This window comes from Strigops habroptila, chromosome W (genome assembly GCF_004027225.2).
Source record: "Strigops habroptila isolate Jane chromosome W, bStrHab1.2.pri, whole genome shotgun sequence".
NCBI lineage: Eukaryota > Metazoa > Chordata > Aves > Psittaciformes > Psittacidae > Strigops > Strigops habroptila.
This window is the reverse complement of record NC_044301.2, coordinates 25,838,355-25,864,106: the sequence shown is the minus strand read 5'-3', so window position 1 is coordinate 25,864,106 and position 25,752 is coordinate 25,838,355. Positions and strand designations below refer to the sequence as shown.

Sequence of the window (25,752 nt, the reverse complement as noted above, 5' to 3'; positions counted from 1 at the left end):
CATCATTTTAAAAACAAAGATAAATAATACAAAAAATATTATTTATTATTATTATGTAAATAGATGGTCAGTTTGGTTTCACCCCTGATTCTTCAAGATAGGATCATAAAAGACATGTCAATATGCTTAAAGTTGAGAATAATACTTTTTCCCTTAATTGTGTTTTTTTAAAGCTCAGCGATCTGCTCAAGAACTCCCTCAGATTGAGAAGTACAGCATCAACAGTTGCTCAGTAAATGGAGGCCATGAAATGGTGGTGACAGGATCCAATTTTCTTCCAGAATCCAAAATTATATTTTTTGAAAAAGGACAAGGTAAATGCTATCTTAGGTTTTGCTTCAAAACAAAGCAAAAACCACAAGCCTGAGCTTGATTTTAGGAAGTAAGGATGTTTTTAAAAGTAAAAAAAAAAATAGTCATAAGGAGTAATCTGAAACTCCAGGTTGGGCATTGATCTACATGCTGGTTGGCAATTATTAATGAAGTAGTACTTGTGATTCAGGAAGACAATTACAGGCTAGCTAACTGTCCTGGCCTGTTACCGGCTGGACTTAAACCATGACACTAACTTGGAATTGTGTGTATTTGAAAGATGCTGTTGACATATCTTACTGTGTATTTTGTCATTAAAAAAAAAAATTCTAAAAGGAAATGTACTATTTGGCATTGATGTTACATCTGATTTAATCATTGCACAGGAACTGACTTACTCCTAAGCTAATGCAATAAATATTAGTTAGAAAACACTACTGATTTTTTTTTTTTCATATATTTGCATAAGATTTTCTGTAGAAGTTAGTCTTCAGGGCTGCAATTTTTAACAAGTCTCAAGATCTGGCTCAGATTTGGGGTGCAATGTATCCTTCAGCTGTGTCTATGTCCAATTTGTAAACAGGCAAGTGTGCATGTAGGTAAAATACTGGCAGTAAGCAGTGGTATGAACGGTAGTGACCTCTTGTACATGTGTTAAACATCAGTGAGCTTGACACCTGTCAATTACTTAATTGCCAAGAAATCAGAAATGTTATAGTTAGTTTACTACATGATTCTCATTCTCTAGAATCCAAGTTCAGTCTTCTAGGCAGCACGTAGTCATGGGTGAGAACTGCAGTAGGCTTACATGTGTGTATTAGTACAGTAGAGTTCACAATTATATTGCAGGCACATAGTTCAGGTGTACTAAAGACATAGTGTGTCCTTCATGCAGTGAAATTGGTAGGAAAATTTAACTGCTTCATACTGACCTCATGAAATAAAACCAATATTTAATTTTTCAGTCTAACATATAGGACATAGAATCTCCAAGTAAGCAAGAAACTTGCAGATTTTGGATGAATATTTCTAAAACATCTTTCTTTAAATGCAAGTACAGGTTTGAAAGCTGCTTTTTTTTCCTAAACCCATGTTCTTTTCTCTCTTCTATCATTTTTATAATGATGCAACTCCATAAACTAGAGAATTTACCACCAAAAAACCCCTATCAAATATTTTTACTACAACCAGATATAACGAATTTATTGCAAGTTTTCTTAGTTTTGTTTTGTATTATACACACACTTAGGTATATATATACATATTACTCAAAGATCTTCAGTTACTCAGCATTCCTTCCTGCTTATGCAGCTCTTCTGGATATACATCTTGATCTTCATATTTCTTTCTTAGACTAAAATGCATGAAAATTAGTTGAAAATTTAGGAGTAACTGTCTTAATACTTCTTTAATATAGAGAGCATAAAATTTGAACACCCTAAATTATCATTTGCTGTGACTTGAATACTTGATTTGAACTTTTGGGAAAACAGTAGCAAAAGTCAATCATTAAAAACAGAAGTTGGCAACCAAGTCCAATTCTTCTACATTGTTTCCTTAAATATTTAAGTAAAAGAGCTGGATCTTTTTTAATTAGCAAATACAAGGTAACTGGAGGTTTTATGTAATAATGTATTTGGACACACAACTTGAACGCCTTTTGAAGAAGTACTGCTGCTAGACAATAGGTTCCCTTATAACTTGTACAAAAATCAGTAACAAAGAGCACTGAGAGTTACGTTCAGGCTAAGGGGTTATGCAAGGTCAGAGCAGAAAGAGGGTCACCGGGCAATTTACTTCCCTCACACTTCACAACAGACTGCTTGCCCTGCGTTTGAACCACAGGGCCTTTCAGGTCAGGGGAGGGTGTTTGTTTTACATGTATAACCTGTGGGTATGTGTGTGAAGGTCTGTGTTATCTCTTACATGGTGACTTGGCTTGGAAGTCATCAGCATGTTTGTTGGATAATCACAGGTGTTAGCAGTAATTTAGCTACCTTTCAAAAAGGTTTTTAGAAAAATGGGATAAAAAAATCCCTCTGTATACTTACGGTGCACACTGCCTCCTTTGGAATTGACTCTAACTGAACGTAAACAGCAGCTTCTGTTCAAATGCAGAATCCTGTGCAACAGTCAACTTGTGAACATTGTAGAAGCTTCTAAAGCATCTCTATACTTCACACTTTGTTTACAGTATCTCTGTCAGTTGAATGGTCTCTTTATGACTGAAAATAAATGCAGTTTTGTATTAATTAAGTATTTTTAAGATTAAGTATTTAAGCGTTTTAGAAAATGCTTTTTGCTTGAATTGCTTGTAAATTTCTCTCAACAGATGGACGACCTCAATGGGAGGTAGAAGGGAAAATAATTAGGGAAAAGTGTCAAGGGGTGAGAAACAATTTTTCTTACTTTAGGAAGCTTTCTGTTTTAAAATAAGAAACTAGACATCTTCATTGTTGTTCTGAAATTTAGACTTCATTTAGTGAAGTAGATTATTGACTGTTTCAGATAGACAACTGGAGACTTCCAAATTGGCTTAATACTATAAAGTAGCCATTAAGATGATGCTTTGAAGGAACTGGAAATAGCATGCTTGTTGTGAATGCAGTGAAAAAAGAAATTGAAAAAAAGAAAACTGAAGATAATTTTGCTAAGATGACAATTTCCAGTGCATTAAAATTTTTCTCAAAAGCTAAATGATACAAGATGCAGTTCTTTGACTGCTAGAGGGGTTTTTTTAATGCTCTGGCAGATAAAGCATCCTTTAGATGATGTGTCTGTTTAATTAAAAGTATTACTTTCAGAACACTTGTTTAAAAGAAGAAAAGTCTCCATATAAAAGTTTGCTTATAGTACTGTTTTACTGTTTAATGCACGTAAACTTGCAGTTTACCAATTTAAAAATATCAGCTCTCTAGTTTTGCAATAAGTGTTTTAGTTTTTTCTGTAATTAATAGCAGTTTCATTTGCATTTAAAACTTTTTTGTTTCATACAGGCAAACATCATACTTGAAGTTCCTCCATACCATAACAAAGCCATTACAGCCGCAGTTCAGGTGCAGTTTTATCTCTGCAATGGCAAGAGGAAAAAAAGCCAGTCTCAACGTTTTACTTACACACCAGGTATTAAATAAAAAATTAAAAAGTTGCATTTTAATTTCTGTTTCAAAGTAGACATTTGAATGTAATTCAGTCAATCTTGTACCTTTGACAGGTAGGTAAGATTAGCTTTGAATTATTTGTAAAACAACTTACTTAAGCTTGTCTAATTGAAAAGCTGAATTCAGAGCAATAAGCTACAGTGCTATGATTACAGCCAGGTATTTCTTTGTTAATGCTTTTTACAGAACAATTTGCATTCTACTTCTCTTTGAGAATGATGATGAATCTCAGAAGCTGCTCTTTAAGTAACACTAGTGATGACATGGAGAATAGCGAGATCGTAGAAGAGCAGGTTTTATGTATTTTTCCCCCTTCAAATGTCAGAACCCCCCAACACAGGTTTAGATACAAGGAAGACCAAAAAAAAAAAAAGTCTGCTCCTTTGCCTGCCACTTACAGTCTTTTCAGAAATTCATACCTCTTCAGAGTAGTTGGAGTTCACAAGGTCCCAGTGATGGGGCTAAACCCTGTAGTACTGCTTGGAGGATGTGCAGTTGGATATCTGAAGGAGTCTTTCAAGACAGATACAAATATTAATATAAACTTCTTGAAGCTAATGTTTGTGCTGGCAAAGCCAACTTCCATTAGTTTACACGATTTAAAATAGTTTTGCTCACTTGTGCTCTAAAATTAGCGAGGTATCTGATACACTAAGTATACATTAATTGTGTTATCAGATTTATGGGGTCTTTTTCAACCATTCTTAAGAATATTGCCTTCTAAGAGAGTTACAAGATACATCTTAAAACTATATTTTTGTTTGAGAAATCCATATTTAAATTATTTAAATGATGGAATTAAGTAATGACACTGCTTAAATAAGAAGCAAATTTAATTATAACTGCAGCTATTATTGCACAAACATTTTAAAATCCATTTTATCTATAAATATATATCACAGTTCATTTAACAGTGTATTTTATAAAGTAGTAATTAGGAGTTAAGAGTGTTAGCATTTTTCTGCTATTTCTACTTAAAATCAGTATCTCTTCATGAGACTACCAGTAGCTTAAAAAAAATAAATGCTGTGTGTCAGTTTCTAACTGTATTATAAGAACAATTGTTGCCATCATTGAAATTGGGGGATATGCTGAAAGAGCTGCTGTAATTAAAACAACACACACAACTCAAGCTAGTTTATAACTGTGTTGCCAAAGTTCAGCAGTCACCTTGCTCAGAGGCTGAGGAAAGTTTGAAGCCTGGTAGCAATTTCTGTATATTTATCACAGGGTACAAATGGGTTAGGTTTGTAATGCAGTGTTTTACTTTTTGTAGTTATAATGAAGCAAGAGCACAGGGATGAGGTGGATTTGTCTGCCATTCCATCTTTGGCCCTGCCTCACACAAGCAACATCCAGGGCCTGCATTCTATCCGAACTCAATTGCCTTCACCAGAGCAAGGGCATCCTCACAAAAATTTACTGTCTACATCACCCAGGAGCCTCGTGTGTCCCGTTCAACCACCATACACAGCCATGGTGACCTCAGCAGTATCCCACCTGCCACATATGCAAGGTAGAAACCTTAGTCCAAGTGAAGAGTGTCATGTTTTGCCTCCTGCTGTGGTTCAGTCTTTTCAGGTAACATCAGCACCCCCTGTGAGGCCTTCTTACCAGCCTATGGAGTCTAACGAGGCATACAATGGACAGTCTGGTCTTCCTATGAACTCTGCCTCCAGCCAAGGATTTGATGCTATTTCATTTCAGCAAGACACAGCTGTACCTCATTTGTTAAATCTTAGCTGCCAAGCCCTACCACAGATGCAGTTTCATTCTGCAAGCCCAGGTTCTGTGTCAACACCGAGTACAGCAGGACACCCGCTAGCACACCCAGCTCATTCAGGACAGTCATCTTCTCACCTGCCATTGATGGGATATCACTGTCCAAGCGCTGGGCAGGGCTCCATCCCATCTGCAATGAGTCGGTCCCTTGGGCAGTCTTCTCCCCAGGTGCAGCAGGTCCCATATAATTCTACAAATCCAGCATCTGCTTCATCCCCATCCCCAACAGCTTCCCACCCTTTGGTCCGCTCACCACTGTCTGGACCTTCTTCATCCCAGCTCCAACCTATGCCTTACCAGTCTCCTAGCTCAGGACCTGCCTTGTCTCCCCCACCAGCCACTGTAAGTCACTTGGGACAGCACTCCCCTCAAGCACACAGTCTGGTGCTGGGCAGTCTGAACACAACGTCATCCCTGGTGCACCACCCCACATGCGATTCGTCTCCGTTCTCGCCAGATAGGACAGCTATTAACATTAAACCAGAACCTGAAGATCGAGAATTGAATTTTCAAACAATAGGACTACAAGACATCACACTAGATGATGGTAAGTGGATATAATATTTTAATACCAGGATATAATCTACATTAAGCTACAGAGTGGGTGTGGGAGAATTGTTTTGTTTAGAATATACTCCTCTTCACAGCAGCAAATTTGTGTTATCAAAATGGAGTCATATTTTTGTGTCCAAAGCAACAAGTTAAAACTGCTGTAAATTTGTAGTTACACAGTTCAAGTACTTTAGTCTAATTTGCCCATAGACTTTTTCTTTTTTTCCATAAAACAGGGCTTGAGGATTAACTCGTACACATTGACACCTTAGGTACAGGAATTACTTTGAAGCTTTTTCTGATGGTCTTGTTGGTAGGTTTCAGTGAGAGTCATAATAATATATGTTAAGTTGCAATAAATGTAGTTTGGAGTCTTGTTTCTTGGAGGGGTCCCAGTTGGGAAGGGCAGGCAAGTTTTTGAAAATATTTCACAGACATTTTGGCACTGTCTTAGTCTCTACACGGACATTTTGTAGATCTGCTGTCATCATTCAGCACATCTGCTCACAGTAGCTGTTAGCTTTCTCCTTACCACTTCAGCCACCCTTTTGAGGAATTCACGTGCTTAATACCAACAGAACAAGGACATTCTAGTGCTAAAGGCCAGGCTGTAAAGTTCTTTACTTCAAATACTTGGACAGTGTTCACTTACCAAACATGTCCAACCAAGCAAAAAAAAAAGAGATCAGATCCTAAATGTCAGACTGTTTGAGGCATAGATGAAAAGCAATTTCAAGAGCGTGTGTCGTGGTTTGAGCCCAGCCGGTAACTCGGACCACACAGCCGCTCGCTCGCTCCCCCCCTTCTTCCTCCCCCCGCTCCTGGAGGGATGGGGAGGAGAATCGAAAGAATGTCAACCCCACGGGTTGAGATAAGAGCAGTCCCGCAACTAAGGTATAATACAAAACCACTACTGCTACCACCAGTGATAATAATGATTAGTGAAATAACAAGGGGAGAGGATACAATTGCTCACCACCCGCTGACCGATACCCAGCCTGACCCGAGCAGTGATCTGGGCCTTCTGGGTAACTCCCTCCAGTTTATATACTGGGCATGACGTGCTGTGGTATGGAATACCCCTTTGGCTAGTTTGGGTCAGGTGTCCTGTCTCTGCTTCCTCCCAGCTTCCCCTCCTCCCTGGCAAAGCATGAGACTGAGAAAGTCCTTGGTCGGAGTAAACATTACTTAGCAACAACTAAAAACATTGGTGTTATCAGCGTTGTTCCCAGGCTGAAGGTTAAAAAAACACAGCACTGCACCAGCTACTAAGAAGGAGAAAAATGACTGCTATAGCTGAACCCAGGACAGCGTGTCATGTTAATAGGACTGGAAGAACAGTAGGCCTGGCCTTAAAAGGTGTTTAAAAGCTCTTTGGTGTTGATGATGTGAATCTTTTCCACAATAGCTTTAACTGTTGTGGTTTGTTGGGTTTTTGGGGTCACGTTAGAACCTACCTTTTTCTCATCTTTCTTCCCTTCACACTTTTAACCTCATAAGCAGAAGTGTTTGGCATTTATGAGCATCTTGGCAGTTAGTTTGTACTGGTTCAAAAATTAAAATCAATGGACAGTAAAAAGAAAGGAATTTATTTTTTTTTCCCCATAGCACAAATACTAGTTGCTTTTAGAAACTATTCCCACTGCTTAACACAATGAAATGACCAAGTTGTTTCTGTGCTGGCAAAGACATGGAATCATGGGAAAATCTGCAAGAGCCACGCTTAGAGCATGGCCACTTCCTAATAGATTAGAGAAGTATAACCAATACACACGAGTCAAATGGCCACAGTTTCATTGGTTTCTTTTTGCAAATAACACTTGCTATAGAGGTTTATAGTTCAATCACCAGCTATCGGACCTTCTTTAAACTTCCTATATGGAAAACTGAACAGGGTTTTAAACACTGAACTAGCAGTTGGCAGCAGCAATATGTTTGCAAGTGTAGAGATTGCCTTCAGTTGGGTTTCACAGTACACCCACTCAATGACTGCTCAGGGGTTGGGTTTGGTTAGGTTTCTTTATTTCCAATCTGCAAATACAAATCAGATGTCTAACCTGAAACCTGCCGTTCCAAAAATCTCAAAGGACAGAGTGCCAAGAAACAAGCTGCTCAGTTCTCTCAACATGAGTAACTTCTCCTTCTGCTTAATCAGCTTAAATAAAAAACATGTTTGGGCAGGAACACTTTTTTATAATGTCTCTAATGATTACTGTGCTTTAAAAAATAATTGCAAAGTTTTTCTTCTGTTTGTAATCAAATTTTAGTTTCTGTACAAATAGAGCTAGACACAAATAGCAAATCAGTTACTCTGCATTAATAGTATAACAATTAAGGAAAAAAATCTAAACATAATTGCATACATAAATGAATGTTGATACATTATGTTCTCCCAGCTAATATATCAAACCTGAAGCTGTATTCAGTTGGAAAGTAAGTTTTTACGGGTTAGCAATTAAGGCAAATAAACCTCTTAAAATCCTAAGGCAAAACCAATTGAGAACTGTATAAATCATGTCTGGATTACTGACCTTAAATATTTAAGTCAGTAGTCTTAAAAAAAGTAAACAAAAACCTCAAAAAAAAAAAAAAACCCGAAAAACCAACCCTGCCAGCATAAATAATCTTCTTTCTTTTAACATAATTTGAGTGTAGTATAGAAGTACTACCTCATGCTAAAATTAGTCCTGGAATTACAAAGTTCTTTAGGCTTGATGGAGTAGGATTTAAAATTCTTTAAAAAAAAAACACCCCAACACATTCTGGGTAGTAGTTGCCTAATCCCTTTAAGCAAGACTCCTAAAAGTAAATCTTACTGCCTCTTCTTACATCAGTCAGGCTTTTTTTCTTCAAAACCCCCAAATCCACTACTTAATACAGAACTACAAAGCTGCTTCATACATCAGTACTCAAGGCAAGAGCATCTGGATTAGTCTTGATCTGGCATCTCCTGGAAGGTGTAACACATCTGGATTCACCACTTACTTACAGCTTCTCTGCAGAGCCAGGCACGCTTGCCAGTGACCAGCATGGGGTAACTTTTTGTGTTCCTTTGCCCTTCGTCAGTCAGAGCAAGCTGGGCTCTGTTCAGACTAAGAGTGAAAAGGAATTACATCATTTAAAGGCAGATCCTCTGCCTGGGTGTCTGCACAAAGTACACATTTTACCTTTTTTTCCCCCTCTGATAAAGAGTAGGTGGCTCTTTGTTTTCTTGTTTTTCAACAGGATCTGGTTGATGTCTTTAGGCTTTTCTCATCTCCACCTTGAATTTGCTCTTTCGTTTGGCTTCCCCTCTTCCCATACTTGCTTCCTACAGGAAACACTTTCACTTGAAGAAACGAGGGATCAAAATGTATGAGGATACCTAGATATTAAATTTAAATGATATTACAAAAAAACATTTAAAATATAACACAATTTTAAAGTAATTTGTACTGTATGCTACTACTTAAAGGGTGTTCTGAAAAACAGTACTTCTTTCTGCTTAGGTCTTTGCAGTAGTCAATCTGCACAAGCGGGTAAACTTTTGGACTGGAAGTATGTAAAAATACCTTCTTGCTCTTTGTCCCCTCCGCTTTTACTCCACCCACCCCGGTATGTTGGACCTTCTTTTTCCCTTGCCATCTTTCAGGAAGTCTGCCCTCTGCCCAGCTCCTCAGGCTAACCACCTCGTTATATAGACCATGGAATATTTAGGGCTGCAAATAGGTGTAAACAAGGCAGCTGAAATGACTAGAAACAGGCAGTTGGCGATATCTGTCCTTTCCCACATCCATTATCCATCCTGTGCTCTGTTTGTTGTACGTTCCCCTAATATAGGTCCCATCTCTTCCCCACTTGAAAAAAACATGAGTCAAAGTTAGACTCAGTCTAGTTATATGATTTGCCCACTGTTTTTGAAAAGTGCTCCTAGTGTGGTGGTTTACCTATCCCACTGTCAAGTTTTAGATTTAAATCTATTCTAATACTGTTGATCTAAAATTTAATCTCTTGTGGTTTGCAGTTTAGGAGTAAGTTTACCTTGGATTTCATAGCTTTCTACAGTGATGAGATTTCTAACATGTACAACTGTATTTAACCATTTTTAAGGTATTATTTTAGGCTGTATTCAGCAAATCAGGATGACCTTCTACTAATCCTCTTACATTTTGTTATTCATTGCATCTTCATTATATAAAGCTGGAGATTAGAAAATCCTGTGGATTTACTATAAATCATAACTAGAAATCCTCTAACAGTTTTGTGTACACAAAGCAATAAGCTGCTTTGTCAGACACATTCCATGTAGAATTCTAAGCCATTTGTATTCATTAATTTTAGTAGTTCTGTGATAACTCTCTAGTTGATGAATTCTCTTGCTGGGAAGCTCAGAGTTTATCCTGATCTTTGCTAGAGAATTTGTGCATCTTCAGATAGCTTTTTACTGTAGCTTCAGCTTAACTTGTGGAGACTCACAGGAATAACTAGTAAGAAAGCATTGGAGAATGACTGTATCCTGTATTTCTCTCTATATTTAAAACTTACTCATTAACAAGTCATTCTTAATTAAGGCAGCATCCTGCCAAACAGAGCATTGAAGGTCTATGGAAACACAAAAAATACTGAATGCTAAAGTCTAGCTTAGTATGGAGGAGAGCAGCTCAAAAACTTGTCTTCTTGCCAGTGCAACTCCAACTTGAGATGTTTGTCTGCAACTCCAGTTTTTGTTTTTTACTATCTCATAAGCACAGAACAAAATGTTGCATCTTGTAGCATGCCTGGCAGGATTTGTGTGACAAAAACTCTAGCTTACATTGTACACAGAACCCTCAGAATATTCCTGTTGATAACAGGCATTCCCAAAATTATACTAGTATAAATTCTTAGTAAGGTTGTGTTCAAACTCCTCCTTTCTTAATATTCTGTATATTAAATATATATTGTCAAGCAGTCTGGAGATAGCAATAAAAAGCAGTGTGCAATTCTAATTCTCCTCATAAGCATATGGTGACAAGGCAGAACCTGAAATGTATTGGAAGAGAATGAGAATTTACTTTTAGAAATGGGTGGGTGTTATGAATGAAACGGAAAGATCCAGACTGAGCAGTAGATTAAAAGGAAAAGGTTGGAACAGTGAGGAAAGGTGAAGAGGATGTTATCCATATGGGCTGTCAGTGGTTAAAGGATGCTACAATCATATCTTCTAGTGGGTTCATTCACTGTGTTCATAAAATGTGGGCCAGCAAGGCACCTGGTGAGAAGACCATTTAGATACTGCTGATGTGAACTTCAGCTAAATCCTCAGCCATCTATGATACTAACATATGATACTTCCTATTGCCCCGAGAGCCACAGAACACCTTGTAACAGATTCAAAGTAAGCTCAACTAGTTGCACCACTGCAAAAAGATTCCCATTTAAGACCTAGAAGAGTAGAAACTTACTCTGTGAACGCAGGTGGCATGTCTACATCATGGTGCAGATGCTCGCAATAGTAGCGGAACTGGAAGGCGTTAGGCATGCCCTGGTGACACCAGCTAAAGTACACTTAGATGCTTTCACGCTGTTTTCCACTGCGCAGCATGTGTCCTCCAGCTCCAAGGTTCACGCTTTATACTTACTATGTTAGACTCTATCTTCTTGCATAAGAGAAAAGGGTAAATATATGACACTGAGATGAGGTGGTTCACTATGATACATAAATTCAGAGTGTGATGACATAACCATGACATGAACAGGGATATTTGTTACTGAACCAAATAACTGCAGAGCTTATGCTGTGACTCTGCAGGCACATTCAGTCTGTTTATGTAGCTATAAACATATGCACAGGAAAACTATACTCCTCCTAACATTTCAAACAGCCTTATTTTATCAGTTAATTAAAAAAAAAACAACAAAAAATGTACTTAGTAAAGTTGGCATTGAACCTGAAATTACTCGAAGAAACCCTGTCTTATGGCTTGGGATGGTAACTTGCAAGGCAACCCACCACATCCTCGATAGCTTGCCATTGCGAACACAGCCGGCCATACAACTGGCTTTGATCACAGACCAACAGAATGAGCTGGCTGCTCCACAGCAGAGAGCACTGAGGGTTAATTATAGCCCGGCAGAGCCTTTTGGGGTTTTTTTTTAGGGAAAGTTGACACTGTACTGGTTGCTGGTCATGTGGAGTCAAAACCAGGCTAAATATACTGCACTAACCCCTGTGATGTAGCTGCAGGGATTCTTCACATGAATGCATCTTATAGAGTTCCATCTGGAGTTGACAAAGGCCTGTCCCCAAGGAAGTGTGCACTGCAGTCTAGCCATGATGTTCTTTGAGGTTTACTGATCCTCATTACCTGTAGATACAGCAATTCACTCACCTGTCCTCTAAATCACACAAACTCCTAGGCAGATGCAGCAAATACTACAAAACCTAGACAGTTGATATGATCTGCTATACAATTATATCAAACATCTTTTTGCAAAGCATATTAAAATCCCCACTCTCTGCTTAAACCACAACACCACTGCAAACAACCATGCATTCTAGAATATTTTTGGGATCCACTTTTCTTAAACCAGTACATCTTCTAGGCCTAGTCCCATTGCCCACACATCCTGCTTCAGTTCAGTAGCAGTAAAGGATAGACAGGCTAAACTTTTAACCAAATAGTGCTACAAAAATGAAGTTGCTTGACTTCTGTAGGAAGAGATCCTTTGACCCAAAGCTGGTGCATATAATTGAGGGTTTAAAGTTTTTCTTAACCTTTCTTTACTTAAGAGAGGAGCCAAGACAAAGAGGTGGTTCATAAAAGCATGGATTTTTGACCAGTTAAATAGATAGATCTACAGGATGTCAGTTTTCTTCATTTCTAGTTCAATGTAATAGTTTTGATTTTAGTGTTATATTCTTTGGGTATGAAACACATTATAGTATTGCTTAAGGAAGTAAAAACCTCTCTCAAATGTTTATGAAATTACGAGGTAGAAAGGTATTTTAATGTATATCTGCTACCTTAAGTTCTGTTAACTGCAGTGCGTGTTGAACAAAATATTTATGCTATATTGCATGCTTTTAAAAGGCTGTTGCTTTATTTACCATGTTTCACAAACAACAAATAAATATTGGGTGCCCGAGGCAAGTGCATGCTTCATTCCAGAAGGTGCTGGCTGGAGATGTGTTACACATGACATGTTTTGTCAGGGATTTGTAAGAGCAAAGCCTCAGTGCTGTCAGCAGCTTCATTAGGAGCCCTCAATGTGCAAAATTAATTAGAAAAACTGCTTCGAAGTGTATTTCTCTGCTAAAGTGACAGATAATCCTTATCATATAAGCTATGCAGAGTTTATGGTGCAGAGGCTGTTGCTTATAAGAGCTAATTAACTCCACTGTTCTTTCTAGAGGCTTTTTGTCAGCGTTTGTTCTCTGCTCCTTTGAAAACCTGAGATTTAAAGAGGATTGCCAGTAAAAGTTAATTTGTTTCATCCCAAGGTAGTTTTCTGCCCATCTCCCTGGACTCATTAGATCTTTATTTAAATGTCACTTTCTTGCTGGTTCTATCATAGCTGGTGGGAAAAACGTTCTTTTCTTAATCTCCTATTATTTGACAATAATTTGTCTTTTATCTACTCCTTTCTTTCAAAATGGCAGTGGACATTTTCATTGAAACCCAGATCATACTTTCCACTTCCTCTAACTTTACGGTTTAAACAATTAAGCATAAGAAGTCATCCAAAGAAGTAATTTGAACTGCTTGAATTTCAGGAGGAAGTAAGAATAGACTCTTTCATTCTCCCAGGAGTCACCCCTAAGCAGGGCTTAGAAATCATGCTGTCAAAGCAAATGTGTGGCTCTATCCAGAAGACACAAATTAGCCATCTTTCAGAGTAATTTTGTTAATTGTATTAAAGCCTGATGTACTAAACTTGCAGCTCTCTCTTGGGCAGGGAAAAACCCCAAAACCAAACCCAACCCAGTATACTGTTGCACTCTCTGCACAGTCATGGATCACAACTGAACAAACATGCATTTGTTGGTTAAAATAATAAATACACTAGTCTACATTCATTTTTCCTCCAGGAAAAACAGTAGAAGGGAATTCAGTTCTCCACTTCCTCCTTGGTTTCTGACTTTGCCTTGGTCTGCCAGAGCCACCTCTACCAAGATCATGCTTAGGTTTCCAACACTTCAGCCTGCATGTGGCCTGACTACAGATCAGTACCTGGGGCAAAATGTGCAGACAGCCTGACAAGCAAAGGGGAAGCTAACACCTGTTTTCAGCAATGGTTTCCTCTGGTGAAAAGCTAGGAAAAATAAAAATAAAGGTGTTATTTACTAGTACTCTTTTGCCTGTCTTGTTCAGTGGAGGTGCTGTCAAGGGACATAAGCACTTTTAATTTGACCACAGTAAGTAAAGCAGATTGAGAAAATTGCAGGAAGAATGTTCTAAACTAACACACATACTAAAATGAGATTTATGTAGTATAAAATTCATCATGATACAACTAGGCAGACATCCAAAAATATTAACCATTACCTTTATGGCTCTGGCTGCTAACTGAAAAGTAACTAAATATACAAGATAAGTGATATTGTTTTTAATAGGCACTCTGATAATTTATAAATAGTTACTTATGTTGACATATGTAGTAGTTGTGAATGAAAGTATTTAAAGTTAGTGCTATTAAAAGAAAATTGAAAGTCACTTCCTGGTTGAGTGAACTGTAACATCTTGGTTTAGTCCAGTCAGTAGTTATGTCTGTCTTCTTCTCTGACACAGACAGTTTTATCTCTGACCTGGAATACCAGCCATCAGGTTCAACAGAGAAATGGACTCAACATTCAGCACTCATGTCCAACTCCTATGTGGAAAATCTAGAGGGTGAGTCTGCTTACTGAAATGCTTCAATGTTTGAAATTGGAGCACGAAGGAAAGGGGAAAGTGTTTTATTAGTCTTAATATCTACAAGTGAACAGCGCTATGTAATACTTAAGTATTGCTATAATTGCACACTGGTGTATTCTGAAATAGTTGGAAATTCAGAAGCTGTGAACCAGGTGTACACTTATTCAGTAAAAATCCCCACTGAAAGCATATGTAGCTGCCACAGAACTTCCTGAGTGCTGTAGGATCTAGTACAACAGCAGAAGAGGATATGAAAATCTTAAGCCAGATATGGGCAAGGCTGTAGAGTGGCCAGATCAGTTAACTGTGACAAATTTAGAATGCTTCCCCTTTTTTAAAAAGAGGAAGTGATGTCAATTTCAATAGATGGAATGCAGTGGCGTGCACTGTCAATCCAAGTATTTGGGATACAGACTCATAAATAGATTTCTAGTTGAATGTGCACTTAATGGGGAAGAATTGTCTGGATTTATTTTAAGATGCTTTCAGCTTCTTCATGTCACATATAAAGGAGATAATTTTGCACTGTGACTTTTAAATAATGATATTAGAAATTGATGCATGGTATATTGGTCGTGTTTGTGTTTATACTCATTCTTCTTAAGTGTTTTTCACTTTATTACAAACATGCCAAAAATGCTAAACTATACTGACCTTTTTTTTCCCTATATATATATATAAGCACATATAGAATCATAGAATAGTTAGGGTTGGAAAGGACCTTAAGATCATCTACTTTCCCCATAGATTTTTAAAGGGGGATACCTGTAAGTTTACAGTCGATTTGGGATTGTTACCAGGAAAGTGACCAAGCTCTGCGTGTAGCCTTAAAACTCTCACACAGTGAGTGTGTAGACTGATCTTAAGTTTACCCATGAACCTAAAATAAATCACAATGCACCTTTCAAAAAACTGACATAGTTCTGCTTTCCTTACATATCAAAATGTTACTAGTAAAGCAAGTAGCTACTCTTCAGAATGGCAAAACTAATTAACATTTCTACATCTTGAAACAGCAAAACAATAAGATGATAGCAGTTATGTCTTAGATTAGTGTTCTAGATTTTAGCGTTAGATTTAGTGTTAGATTTTAGTGTTCTAGACTATGTCCTGTGCAACTCAATCTGGTAGATACAAAGTAATTGTTGAAGAGCAAACCCCCAAATACCATTACCCTCAACTGTGGACACACAGGAATGTTAGTAGAATGGTTCTGTACACTGAAGAATGCTTAGCATCAGACAAGCTGACTGTATGAACTAGTAGTATGGAATGCTTACAGACTCAGCTTTCAGGCTTAAATTAGGAAGAGCATAGGTTCTAAATTACACTGCTGAACAGGAGAGCAGCTGTAAACATCATGTGTGGGAGGATATCAGCCAATCTGCAAAGACAGGAAATACACTAATGGAATATTTGAGTCATACTTTTTAGAATGGGTGTGATGACTGCTTCATGGAGCACTAAATCATAAGAACCCACAAGGGGAAACATCTCTTTATTTGGTCCAAAGGAGCATACAGGAACTGCCTCAAAAAAAAAAAAAAAAAAAAATAAAAAATTGAAATATCTTACTTTGTTTAGTAGCAGTTTCAGCATTACAGGCTGTGATGAACTTCAGAAGGGGAATTACAGGAAAACAATAAAACTTAAGAAAAAAAGGGTGCTCAAAAGGGTAAAGTAGTTGTGAGCAGTATGAGAACTATTTATGAGGGTTCAGATTAAGTGTACAACTACTCTGCAGTGAGAGAGACTACAAACTGCTTCCAAATGCAGAGAACAGAAGAGAACATGAAAATTACTAGGTTAAATGTGTTGGGTTAACCTAGCCAACAGATGATAAATCAGGAATTCAGTTAAAATTAGATAAATGAACTTAGAAAGGCTTTTTTATTGATGTTCAGAGTTGTGTTGAGGAATCCACCACTTCCCTGGGGAGATTATTCCAGTGGCTGGTTGTTCTCAGTGTGAAAAATTTTCCTCTTGTGTCCAGTTGGAATCTCCTCAGGAGTAACGAACTTGTGCCCATCACCCCTTGTCTTTTCCATGTGACTTCTTGTAAAAAGAGAGTCTCCATCTGCTTTGTAGCCACCCTTTAAGTGTCAGTAAAAAAGTTTCAGAACAAACAGATCAACAGACAGTGACAGTTCCCCTGAACTAGATGACATGCCAGACAGCAGCTCTGAAAGAGTAAGCAGCAGTTGAACTATTAACTGTAATGTATAACCTCTTGCTTAAATCTCATTTGGAGCCAGGGTACTGGAAGTTGGTAAATGTGACACTGCTGCTGCTCAGCAATTGAGAATAGTGAAATAAACCCAAACTGTCTAGAAACCTCTACAGGAAGACCTCGTGATTAAAGAAAATCAGTTAGTTAAAGGAGTGGAAATTAGGTTAAGCAAAGGACAAAACCCTGCCCTTATTCCATACATACAGAGATAAGCTCTTTGAACTGTTCTCATTTAAAGCTGTCTTAAATTTAAAATGCACAATTCTATGAAAGCTTGCTCCATAGTGTTAAAAACAGTCTTAAAAGGGTGAATAAATGCTAAGAATATTTAGAAAGCCAGCAGGAATGAAGAAATGCTACTATATAGATCTGTTACATGCCCACATCTTGTCCCTGATGTCCCAGAAGCATTAGATGTTGTGTTGTTGGGCGCTTTGGTTAAGGACAACTAGCACAGCCAAAGATTTGGTAAAGAAGTTACGTTGAATCCACTAGGGCCCTCCAGCCAGAAAAATGAATGAGAATATGCCAAGTATAATAAAATGAATGGGTGGCATGGAAAAAGGTTATGGAAAATACTTCTTGGGAAAGAAAATAATAGAAGTGTCCACCACATAATCACGTGGCAAGCTCAACACATACAAAGCATTGCTACAGCGATACCTAGTTAAGCTTTGGAATTTACTGTCTCAGAGTGTTGTGGGTGGCAGAATTTTGCACAGACCTCAAAGACCATAGGGAGAAAAAACCAACTGGGACCATTCAGCACCAAAGATACTGTCTCTGGCTCAGGAATTCCCTAGAACACATTTTGGAGGCTGGTGGACATCCTGGGGAAGCAGCATGATGTGTTTTTGCTAGGTGTCTACTATTGCCAGTTACATACCTGGTTTGTAATCTGGTTTCCTTGTAGTTCTCCATGGAGGTTTTCAGGCAGTATTTTTGACCTACAAAAACCTAAAATGCTTCATAACTGCCTATTGGAGAGATCCTCTCACCCTGTAGAAAGTATAGATGCTGATTATAGATTACCAGCTTCCTGCAAGGGGAAAGAGGTCACTTGTACCATTCCCAGAAAGGCCTGCAGGTTCAGGAATTGCTTATATTTTCCTTTGTGCTCCAGAACAAAATACTTGTCTCCTAGCATTCACAAAGATAGTGGGAGTTAAGTACCGAGCAATTTAGAGGCATGCTAATATTTAGAAAGATTTGATTTAAAAAGATGCTTTTACTTCTGATGTTAGAACTTCAAACACCTATCTTGGAGATCACGCTACATCTAAATGTGTTTTTATTCTACTATAAAATATTCAGTGAAGTGGTACAGCTATACAAGTTGACTGACAAATTATGGATTGGTCTCACACTGATAAGATCACTACCCCTAGCTGTATGTGTCACTCACTGCACAAATAGCTGAGCTGTTCCACCTAATTTTAGTTTATCTTAGAAGTCTGGATTGCAAATTGCAAGTTTTAAGAGAGAGATCTTCATGACCAGTCTGACTGTTCATGCAGCAAACAGCTGTAGTAGTAACTCTGTCAGCTGTCCCAAGCGAGCCTTCAGTGACCAAGAGGCAAAGCCCTTGGCTTCGAAGATAAGGAGAGAGGGGGAGGCCTCCAAGGGGCTGTGGCCCAGCTTTCTGTCAAACTCAATAGCTTGGCTGTCATGCATGTGTGGGTCAGTAGGGACTTAAAAAAGCAAACAGAACACTACGTAAAATCAAAACAGTGGGAACAGCCCAGTCAAACAGAATTGATGGTTGCTCTGATTTTACAAGCTTGACAGCAGGTCCAGAAGTCAGAGCTGGTTATCTTTACTCTGTTCTTCTGCTGGTACTGATGTTAGTATGCTGCTTCATTATTTTTTTTGAGAGGTTATAGGGGCTTGAGCCTCCAGCTGACTTCCAGGGCTTTTCAGTACAGCACAAAAGAGGAAGAACAAAACAAAACAAAAACCACCACAAAAAAAACCCTTTGCAATACAAGACTACAGTATTGCTAGTATTGACAGGTCCAGTCTAATCTGTCTGTAGCAGAAGGATTTCTCCCCACCATGTTCAATTCTGTTTTGCACAATCTATTTTTAACTATTGGTATAAATTTACCAGCCAGCTTACACGATGCATAAACACTGGGGAAGAAAAAGGTGAAACTATTGCAAATAAGGTAACAGCTGAAAATCTGAAATTTGGGGTAACTGCCAAAGAGGTCAGTTAAATAGACATAGGAAAGGTGTTAAAATAATTTCCATTTCACAGCCCCATATAAATAAAACAATAAAAAAAACCCCTGCATTGCCATTTGATCCATGCCATTTCTGACAAACAAGTTTTCCAAGTGCAGTTATCACTTTTGTAGTGGATGAATCTGCCACACCTCTATGCAGTATAGTGTGTGCCACCCCTCTCTTGATCTGATCCAGTTATTTCAAGATTAGCAACCTGGCCTGTTACCACATAAAACATTTGATAACACTTTTGATGTTATCCACTCACTTGACATTGGTCATCCAAAACAATTGTAGGTGTGTAAAATTTAGTGTGTAACACATTTCTGGTTCCTCATCTCATGATAGTAGAGCTCCAGGGCATGGGGTTAGCAGTCAGACCACCTGGCACCAAGCATACCCAACAGGCAGGAATTTAATCTGGGGGCAGGAAGAAGGCAGTAGAGTGAAGGAGTCAAGGTCCTGCTCACATAACTGTTCACCTCTATCTCAAGTCTCATGAGATCAGCTCTCTTCAAAGAGGCAACAGAAGTATAAACTACACAACACAAATGAACCTGTTGGACAGACCATACAGATACTTAACAACATACTTGAGATTCACATTCCTGACTCCAGAACAAGCTCTGTAGCTGTCCCCTAGAAACTTGTGCTAAAGAAAGAAAGGAAATTCTATAAAAAAATAAGGTTATGTATTAAAAAAGCCATGCATCTTGGTTTCTCAGTATCTAGTTGCTAACTGGATGGCTTTTAAGGTTAAGCAAAAAGGCATATGAAATCTTTCTAGCTGTATTTCTAGGACAGCATAGCCCATGCACCACATAGTTGAAAATAGGAAAGGTGGGATAAATGTTCTTCTGGAAGTATAGAAGTTTTCTTTTGTTTCTAAAGCATCATTGGTATAGCCTGAGCTCTGTCCTTGCTCAGGACTGTTGCAGTTGATTTCCTCTCCCAATTTGTCACCCAAGAACTTGGATTTTGCTAGACAACATTATAGAAAACCTGTGTTTATGCTCATAAGTTAAGTTTTCAGCTTTAATCACAGACCATTAAACATTCTGTGATTGACCCTGTGTGGAAGAAAGTAATATGTCCTGCATTCAAATGCTAACCTATGGATTTTTGTTTAAGCCTTTAAACAAATACGATTTTCTCCATAACAAATTAGTACAAAAAGGAAAATGCAATAGGTATAGTTTTATCTTCAGTCTTGTACATTTCTATGCAGGATTTTAACTCTTCTTACTGACTACATGATTTACATTTTAAGTGTCTTTAATTTATACCACTCCACTGTCAGAAAGACAAGTTAATTACACCAATGCTGGTAAACACAGAATGACCTTCATATAAAGCTAAACGTTTCCCAATTAGATACACGGTGGTGTCTCAGGATTTGGTGCCTTAAAGCCGAGTTGTGCAGCTCTTCAGAGAGCTGTTCCAAAGGACTTCCAGGCTGCCTAATGTTGGTAAATACCCAATATGGCTTCTTTGCAATGTTTTTCTCAGGCTGTAAAAACCATCCTTCTCTAGAAAAGCTGCTCTTCTGGTTTAAACACCCATTTGCCATCTGCTAGCCTGCATGCTAGCTCAGGACTCCCCAGGTTCTCACTCATCCCTTCCACAGCTCCCAAGCATGTTGTGCACAGCCCATCAGACAGCCGGCCCTTGCCCCCAGCCTGTCACTGCATCACACCCAGCACTGCCCTACCCAGCAGCCAGGCTGCTGCTCCGCAAAGACTGGAGCGCTTTGATCTTGGCTGTTGCCTTCTGCAGGCAGGGCTTTCTTTGAAACACTTTTACCATCATCTGTACATATTCTAAATCAACATATAGCCTTCCCGAACCTGCAGGCTTCCCCCATCCATTTGTTGCTTACAGATTTCCAGACAGCTGAAATGGGCACTCTTGGAAGGTATACAATAGGGAGGTGTGTTAGGCAGGAGGCTACGGTCTGTGAAAAGTGGAAAAACACCTTTGCCAGGCACAGCAGAAACAGGACTCTGGCCTTTTATTTAGGCCTGCATGGTGCTCTGACAAACACCCAGTGAGATACTCATTAAAATAATAAAAAAAAATGCACACTGGTTGGGTTTACAAATGAGCAATCCTCACAAAATCACTGTGGCAAGTAAAACTACTCTGCTAGAATTTTCTGTTGGGAAAAAGACCAGACACTGCATTTCCCTTACAAGTGGTAGATGTTTCTAATGTAAATCCATATAAACCCAATAAGTCTGTATTGGCCACATGCTAAGAATGTTGCCAAAAAAAGTTCTCTAACTGCAAAAGTATGACAGAGCCTTTAAAGTACGACTGAGCTATAAAACAGCTTCTTGTAAACAAGCCCATGATTATTTTAAAAACAACACAACACAAACTAACCTGTAACTTTAATTTCATACTCTACATAATGAATTATGCAGAACTTTGGCAAATAAAACACTACATGAGCAGCTATTGTATTCCCAGTTTAACGTGTTTTAAGGAGGATTTACTGCCACATGGCTACATGTTGATCAGTTAAACACCCTCACCTGTGGGAACTACAAAGCATTGCAACAGTATAGTCCAGTTTGCCCTGATGTTGCCAGTACAGATACATGTCATCTATCAAAACTTAAAGGAAGTAACCATCCAGGAATTACAAAATATAGAAGGTGGTTTTATTTAATGTTGGTTTTTATTGTACCACTCAAAGTTTTAGTAGTACTGAACAGCTGCAATATTAGATTTGCACAAAGCAACTGTTCGGTCGCATAGAATAGATTATAGCGGTGAGAGGTCCTGTGGTTACAGCAAACTAAGAGTGCCTGACAGAAACTGATGGAGCATAGTTCTTGTAAGTGAACATCTAAAATCTGTTTAAAAAATAAGTCTTGTTTTTTAACAGCTGTTTACTTATGCATTGTGTTGGCATAATAAAAATACTTGAAAGAGGATCCTACCTGCAGTCACACAATTTTCAGTGTCATAGTGAAAGTGAAGTTTATTGAATGAAAGATTTTTTGAAGCCCAATAAATTGTAAGTCTCATGATGCTCGAGGGAGTTGGTTACTACATATCTCATCTGAACCTTTGGGCTGCAATAATGTGCATTTTTAACAAGCTGTCCTTGCAGTCATGCAAGAGAACGCCATTGCCATTGATTGACCTTTAGATAACAAGTACCTCCTTCATGGTTACATGCGGGTGCATGACATAAGGTGATTTTAAAGCTTTCCTAAGTAAACTAAAAGAATCTAGACTAAACTTGATTTCAGAGTTTGGTTTTATGCACATTATACATACTTCAGAGCATTCACAATATTACTACATTTTCTTTCAAACTCACTCATGCTAGTGCTGCAGCAAAAGGCGAAGCTCAGACTGTTGAACACTCTATAAACATTAAGAGCAATTGACGCTACCTGTAGATTCATTTTGTTATGCTTCTACCAGACAGGAATGGTTAGTAGGAAGCTAAATCCTGCTATGGAAAATGAAGGAAGCATTAAGGGTGGTGAAGTATATCAATATTGTTCTGTGAAGCTACCCAATGGGGAACAGAAGAGTGAAAGCCTAGGTTCCAAATCTGCTAAGATTTTAAACAGAAGCAGCTAACGAGCAAAACGAAATTTCTTATTTTTACTAGGAATGGTCCTTACTCAACAAAAGGATCCCGTTAAATGCCTGTTTATAGAAGGTCCAAACAAATTCATATCAGGGGTTTCTTTTATTACTGTAATTCATAGTCTTGCTGAAGAAGAGATACTGCATACCTATTGCCACTCAGTCATGGAAAACAAAAAACAGGAATGACTACCTCTTCTATTAAATAATTTATATTTTGGTTATCATCTAATATTTATCTAAAATTTGTCATTACTATTTAATGTGATAATTTTCATCTCCATTTAAAATATTATTCCCTTTTCTTAAACTTACCATTGCCCATTTAGTAAAATGGACATTTATATCCCTGCATTTATGTATATCTATTAAAATAATTATCTTTGTCATCTTCCAAAGTCAATTGGACTGGAATTGATTACCCAGGCTTTAGTGTATCACTCCAAAATTGTCATCTGTTGATAACTTAAGTGCTGCTTTATCATATTCACCATGGTGTCCGTCACTTGTAAGTAGTAATGGTTGACTGATCTCTGCTGAATTTGACGCACACGCAGACACACAGCCTGATGCAACCTGCTATTAGTCAATCTTAATTCTTCACTGGAGAAAAGTTGACTGATAACTAAGGAAGATTTTATTACTGCAGTTTCAGAAATTGAAGTATTCAGAAAACTGGCCAATTAAATAGGTATCTGTGTTAAAAAGAATATAATATTAACCCAAATCCAAGTTCTGAGGAAGTTCTGTAAGTAGCTTGAAAGAGCCAATAGTTACTTGTTGTGCCTGTAACACCCTTGAACAGGAGGAGTTCCATGGGAAAACCTGTACTAGACTGCCCTATGCTGTGCCTTTCAATTACCTCGTTGTCATGAACATGTACATACTTATTTTCTTCAAGTGTTTTAGGGATTCTCCAACATGTATTATGGTAAGTGCAAAGTGTAATACTAAGAGAAAATATGATCTCCCCTCCCTTGCTCAACTGTTACTGAAGTTAAGTTCCTCATTAATCCTCTGTTACTTAACTGCATCAAGGCTTAGCACTGAAATATTTCTTTTTAAAAGGGATACACTGATGAGTTCTGCCTTTTGGAAAGCATAAAACCAGTCAATTTTAATTTTTTTTTCCTTTTTTTTCTAGTGAATGAGATCATAGGAAGAGATATGTCACAGATCTCAGTGTTACATGGAACAACAGCGGCCAGCCAGTCTGCACGTACATGTCCTGGATCTCTGGAGACAAGAATATCTGATGGAATCCAGTAACGGATAAGCTTACAACTAAATGTCCGTGAAAACTCGCAATTTCTCTGAATGTTTCTTCGTCCTCTTCCTCTTTAGACTTACTGTGCTTCCAACTCTGTGGCCTTTACGAAATGGAACAGTGGATCCTTGCAAAGCCCTTTCAGTGGGTTACATTTTTGATGTAGAGACAGAGCATTTTAATTATAGTTCCTCAAATGCTGTAAAGAGACTTCTTAAAATGGACACAGAGAATCTACACCAGATATTTTAACTGTTTTAAAGTTACAAACAAGCTTTGCTTTTTGCATTTAAATAGAATACTTTTATATTGTAAGTGCTTCAGATGTGTGGAGATGTTAGTTTGCTCTTATAATATTCACAGTACTGAATGTGGAAAAAGATTTAATACACATCTTCAGTGTGCTCCTTTCCCTTAGAGGTAGTATAGTTTGTAATTGATGATTTGTAACACCTTTTGGTCATTTTGGAAAGCCTTTAAAGCTTCTATTGTATATTTTTTTAAATACAATCTTCCAGTGGCAAATCATACCTGTCATCTGAAGCCAATGCCACGGAAGCCATTGTGTATATAAATACTGTAGTGTTTTCTTTCTTAGATTCATAGGAAGCAAAGCCAAATGTAGATTTGCACTTGTTTATAAACTGAAAATGTTACTTGATAGGCTGCAAAAAGACCATTCCATCATGAAAGTGTTGGGAAAGGACATTCCAAAATTTAACTTATATAACTTTGTGGATAATCTTCCTGGCTCCTTCTTGAAATAGCTTTTTAGAAAGTTACATTTGTAATCAAATTTGAGCAGTAGGATTTTAGATTAAAGAACAACATCAAAGCCATGATAGATACAGGAGAAATTTCAATATTTGCTGAGGATCTAGGTGTTCCTGTTATCCCTGCAGAATACAGTTTTGAAATCACCGATTCAGTGGCATTCAAGTTTTCCATGCAATAAATTGTTTGATCACGTGTATCTTTTATATGCTGTATGCCTAACCATGCCACTTGGAAGTCCTGAGGAGATGACAATTACAGTTCCTTAAATTTAAGATGCTTATAAACATCAGTTTGCTAAAAAGTAATTTACTGTGAATTGGGGATTAGGTAGTGTAATTTGCCCTTGTTTAATTGTGAATGTGGGAAGCAGAAACTACCAAAGAAACACACAAGATTCATAGCAGCAAACTTTGTGCTATGCTCAAAGGATGCATCTCCCTTACCTGCATAATCTGACACATTTGAGACAATCTGTTTACATAGTTATTAAAAATCTCAGGCCTCTATGATTAGAAACCTAGGAGAGGATCTGAAACTGCCTACACAGGCCACAAATGCTTCCCTCCCCCAGAAGACACTGTTGTTTACAAAGCTTTCTGACATGGAACGCACAGGGTACAGCAATCATGGCAAAGTAAGATCAGAAATACATGGAACCTCAAAACACTGAGGGTGTTAGTTCTAGTTCCCCATTTGGGTGAGCCATGATGCTCTAATGAAAATTAAGAGTAAATACACTCTAAAATCTCCAAATATAGAAAGTGTATTTGCATTGAAACTAATTCAGAAAATTGTGGACATTTTAGCTGTTTAACACATGGAGCGCATGACTCTTTCTGTAGAAAATTTACCAGAGATTCTTAAAGTGACGGTAAAATGGTCTTAAAGTGGATACCAGAACTGCATTCTAATACCTGTGAGAGCAAACACAGATTCTACTGCTGTTGCATTTTG

The 25,752-nt window shown here is 38.0% G+C and overlaps 1 protein-coding gene across 1 annotated transcript in view; it reads left to right on the top strand.

Moving 5' to 3' along the window:
* Nucleotides 1–24,025, top strand: part of LOC115618937 (nuclear factor of activated T-cells, cytoplasmic 3-like) — an 87,202-nt gene extending 63,177 nt beyond the window's left edge. Inside the window, exons 6-11 of the mRNA XM_030510902.1 lie at nt 174–314; nt 2,645–2,700; nt 3,309–3,435; nt 4,750–5,802; nt 14,558–14,659; nt 23,899–24,025. Of these exons, the coding sequence (XP_030366762.1) occupies nt 174–314; nt 2,645–2,700; nt 3,309–3,435; nt 4,750–5,802; nt 14,558–14,659; nt 23,899–24,023 (1,604 nt within the window). The 3' untranslated portion in view covers nt 24,024–24,025. The remainder of the gene's footprint in view (nt 1–173; nt 315–2,644; nt 2,701–3,308; nt 3,436–4,749; nt 5,803–14,557; nt 14,660–23,898) is intronic.
* Nucleotides 24,026–25,752: the final 1,727 nt, after the last annotated feature.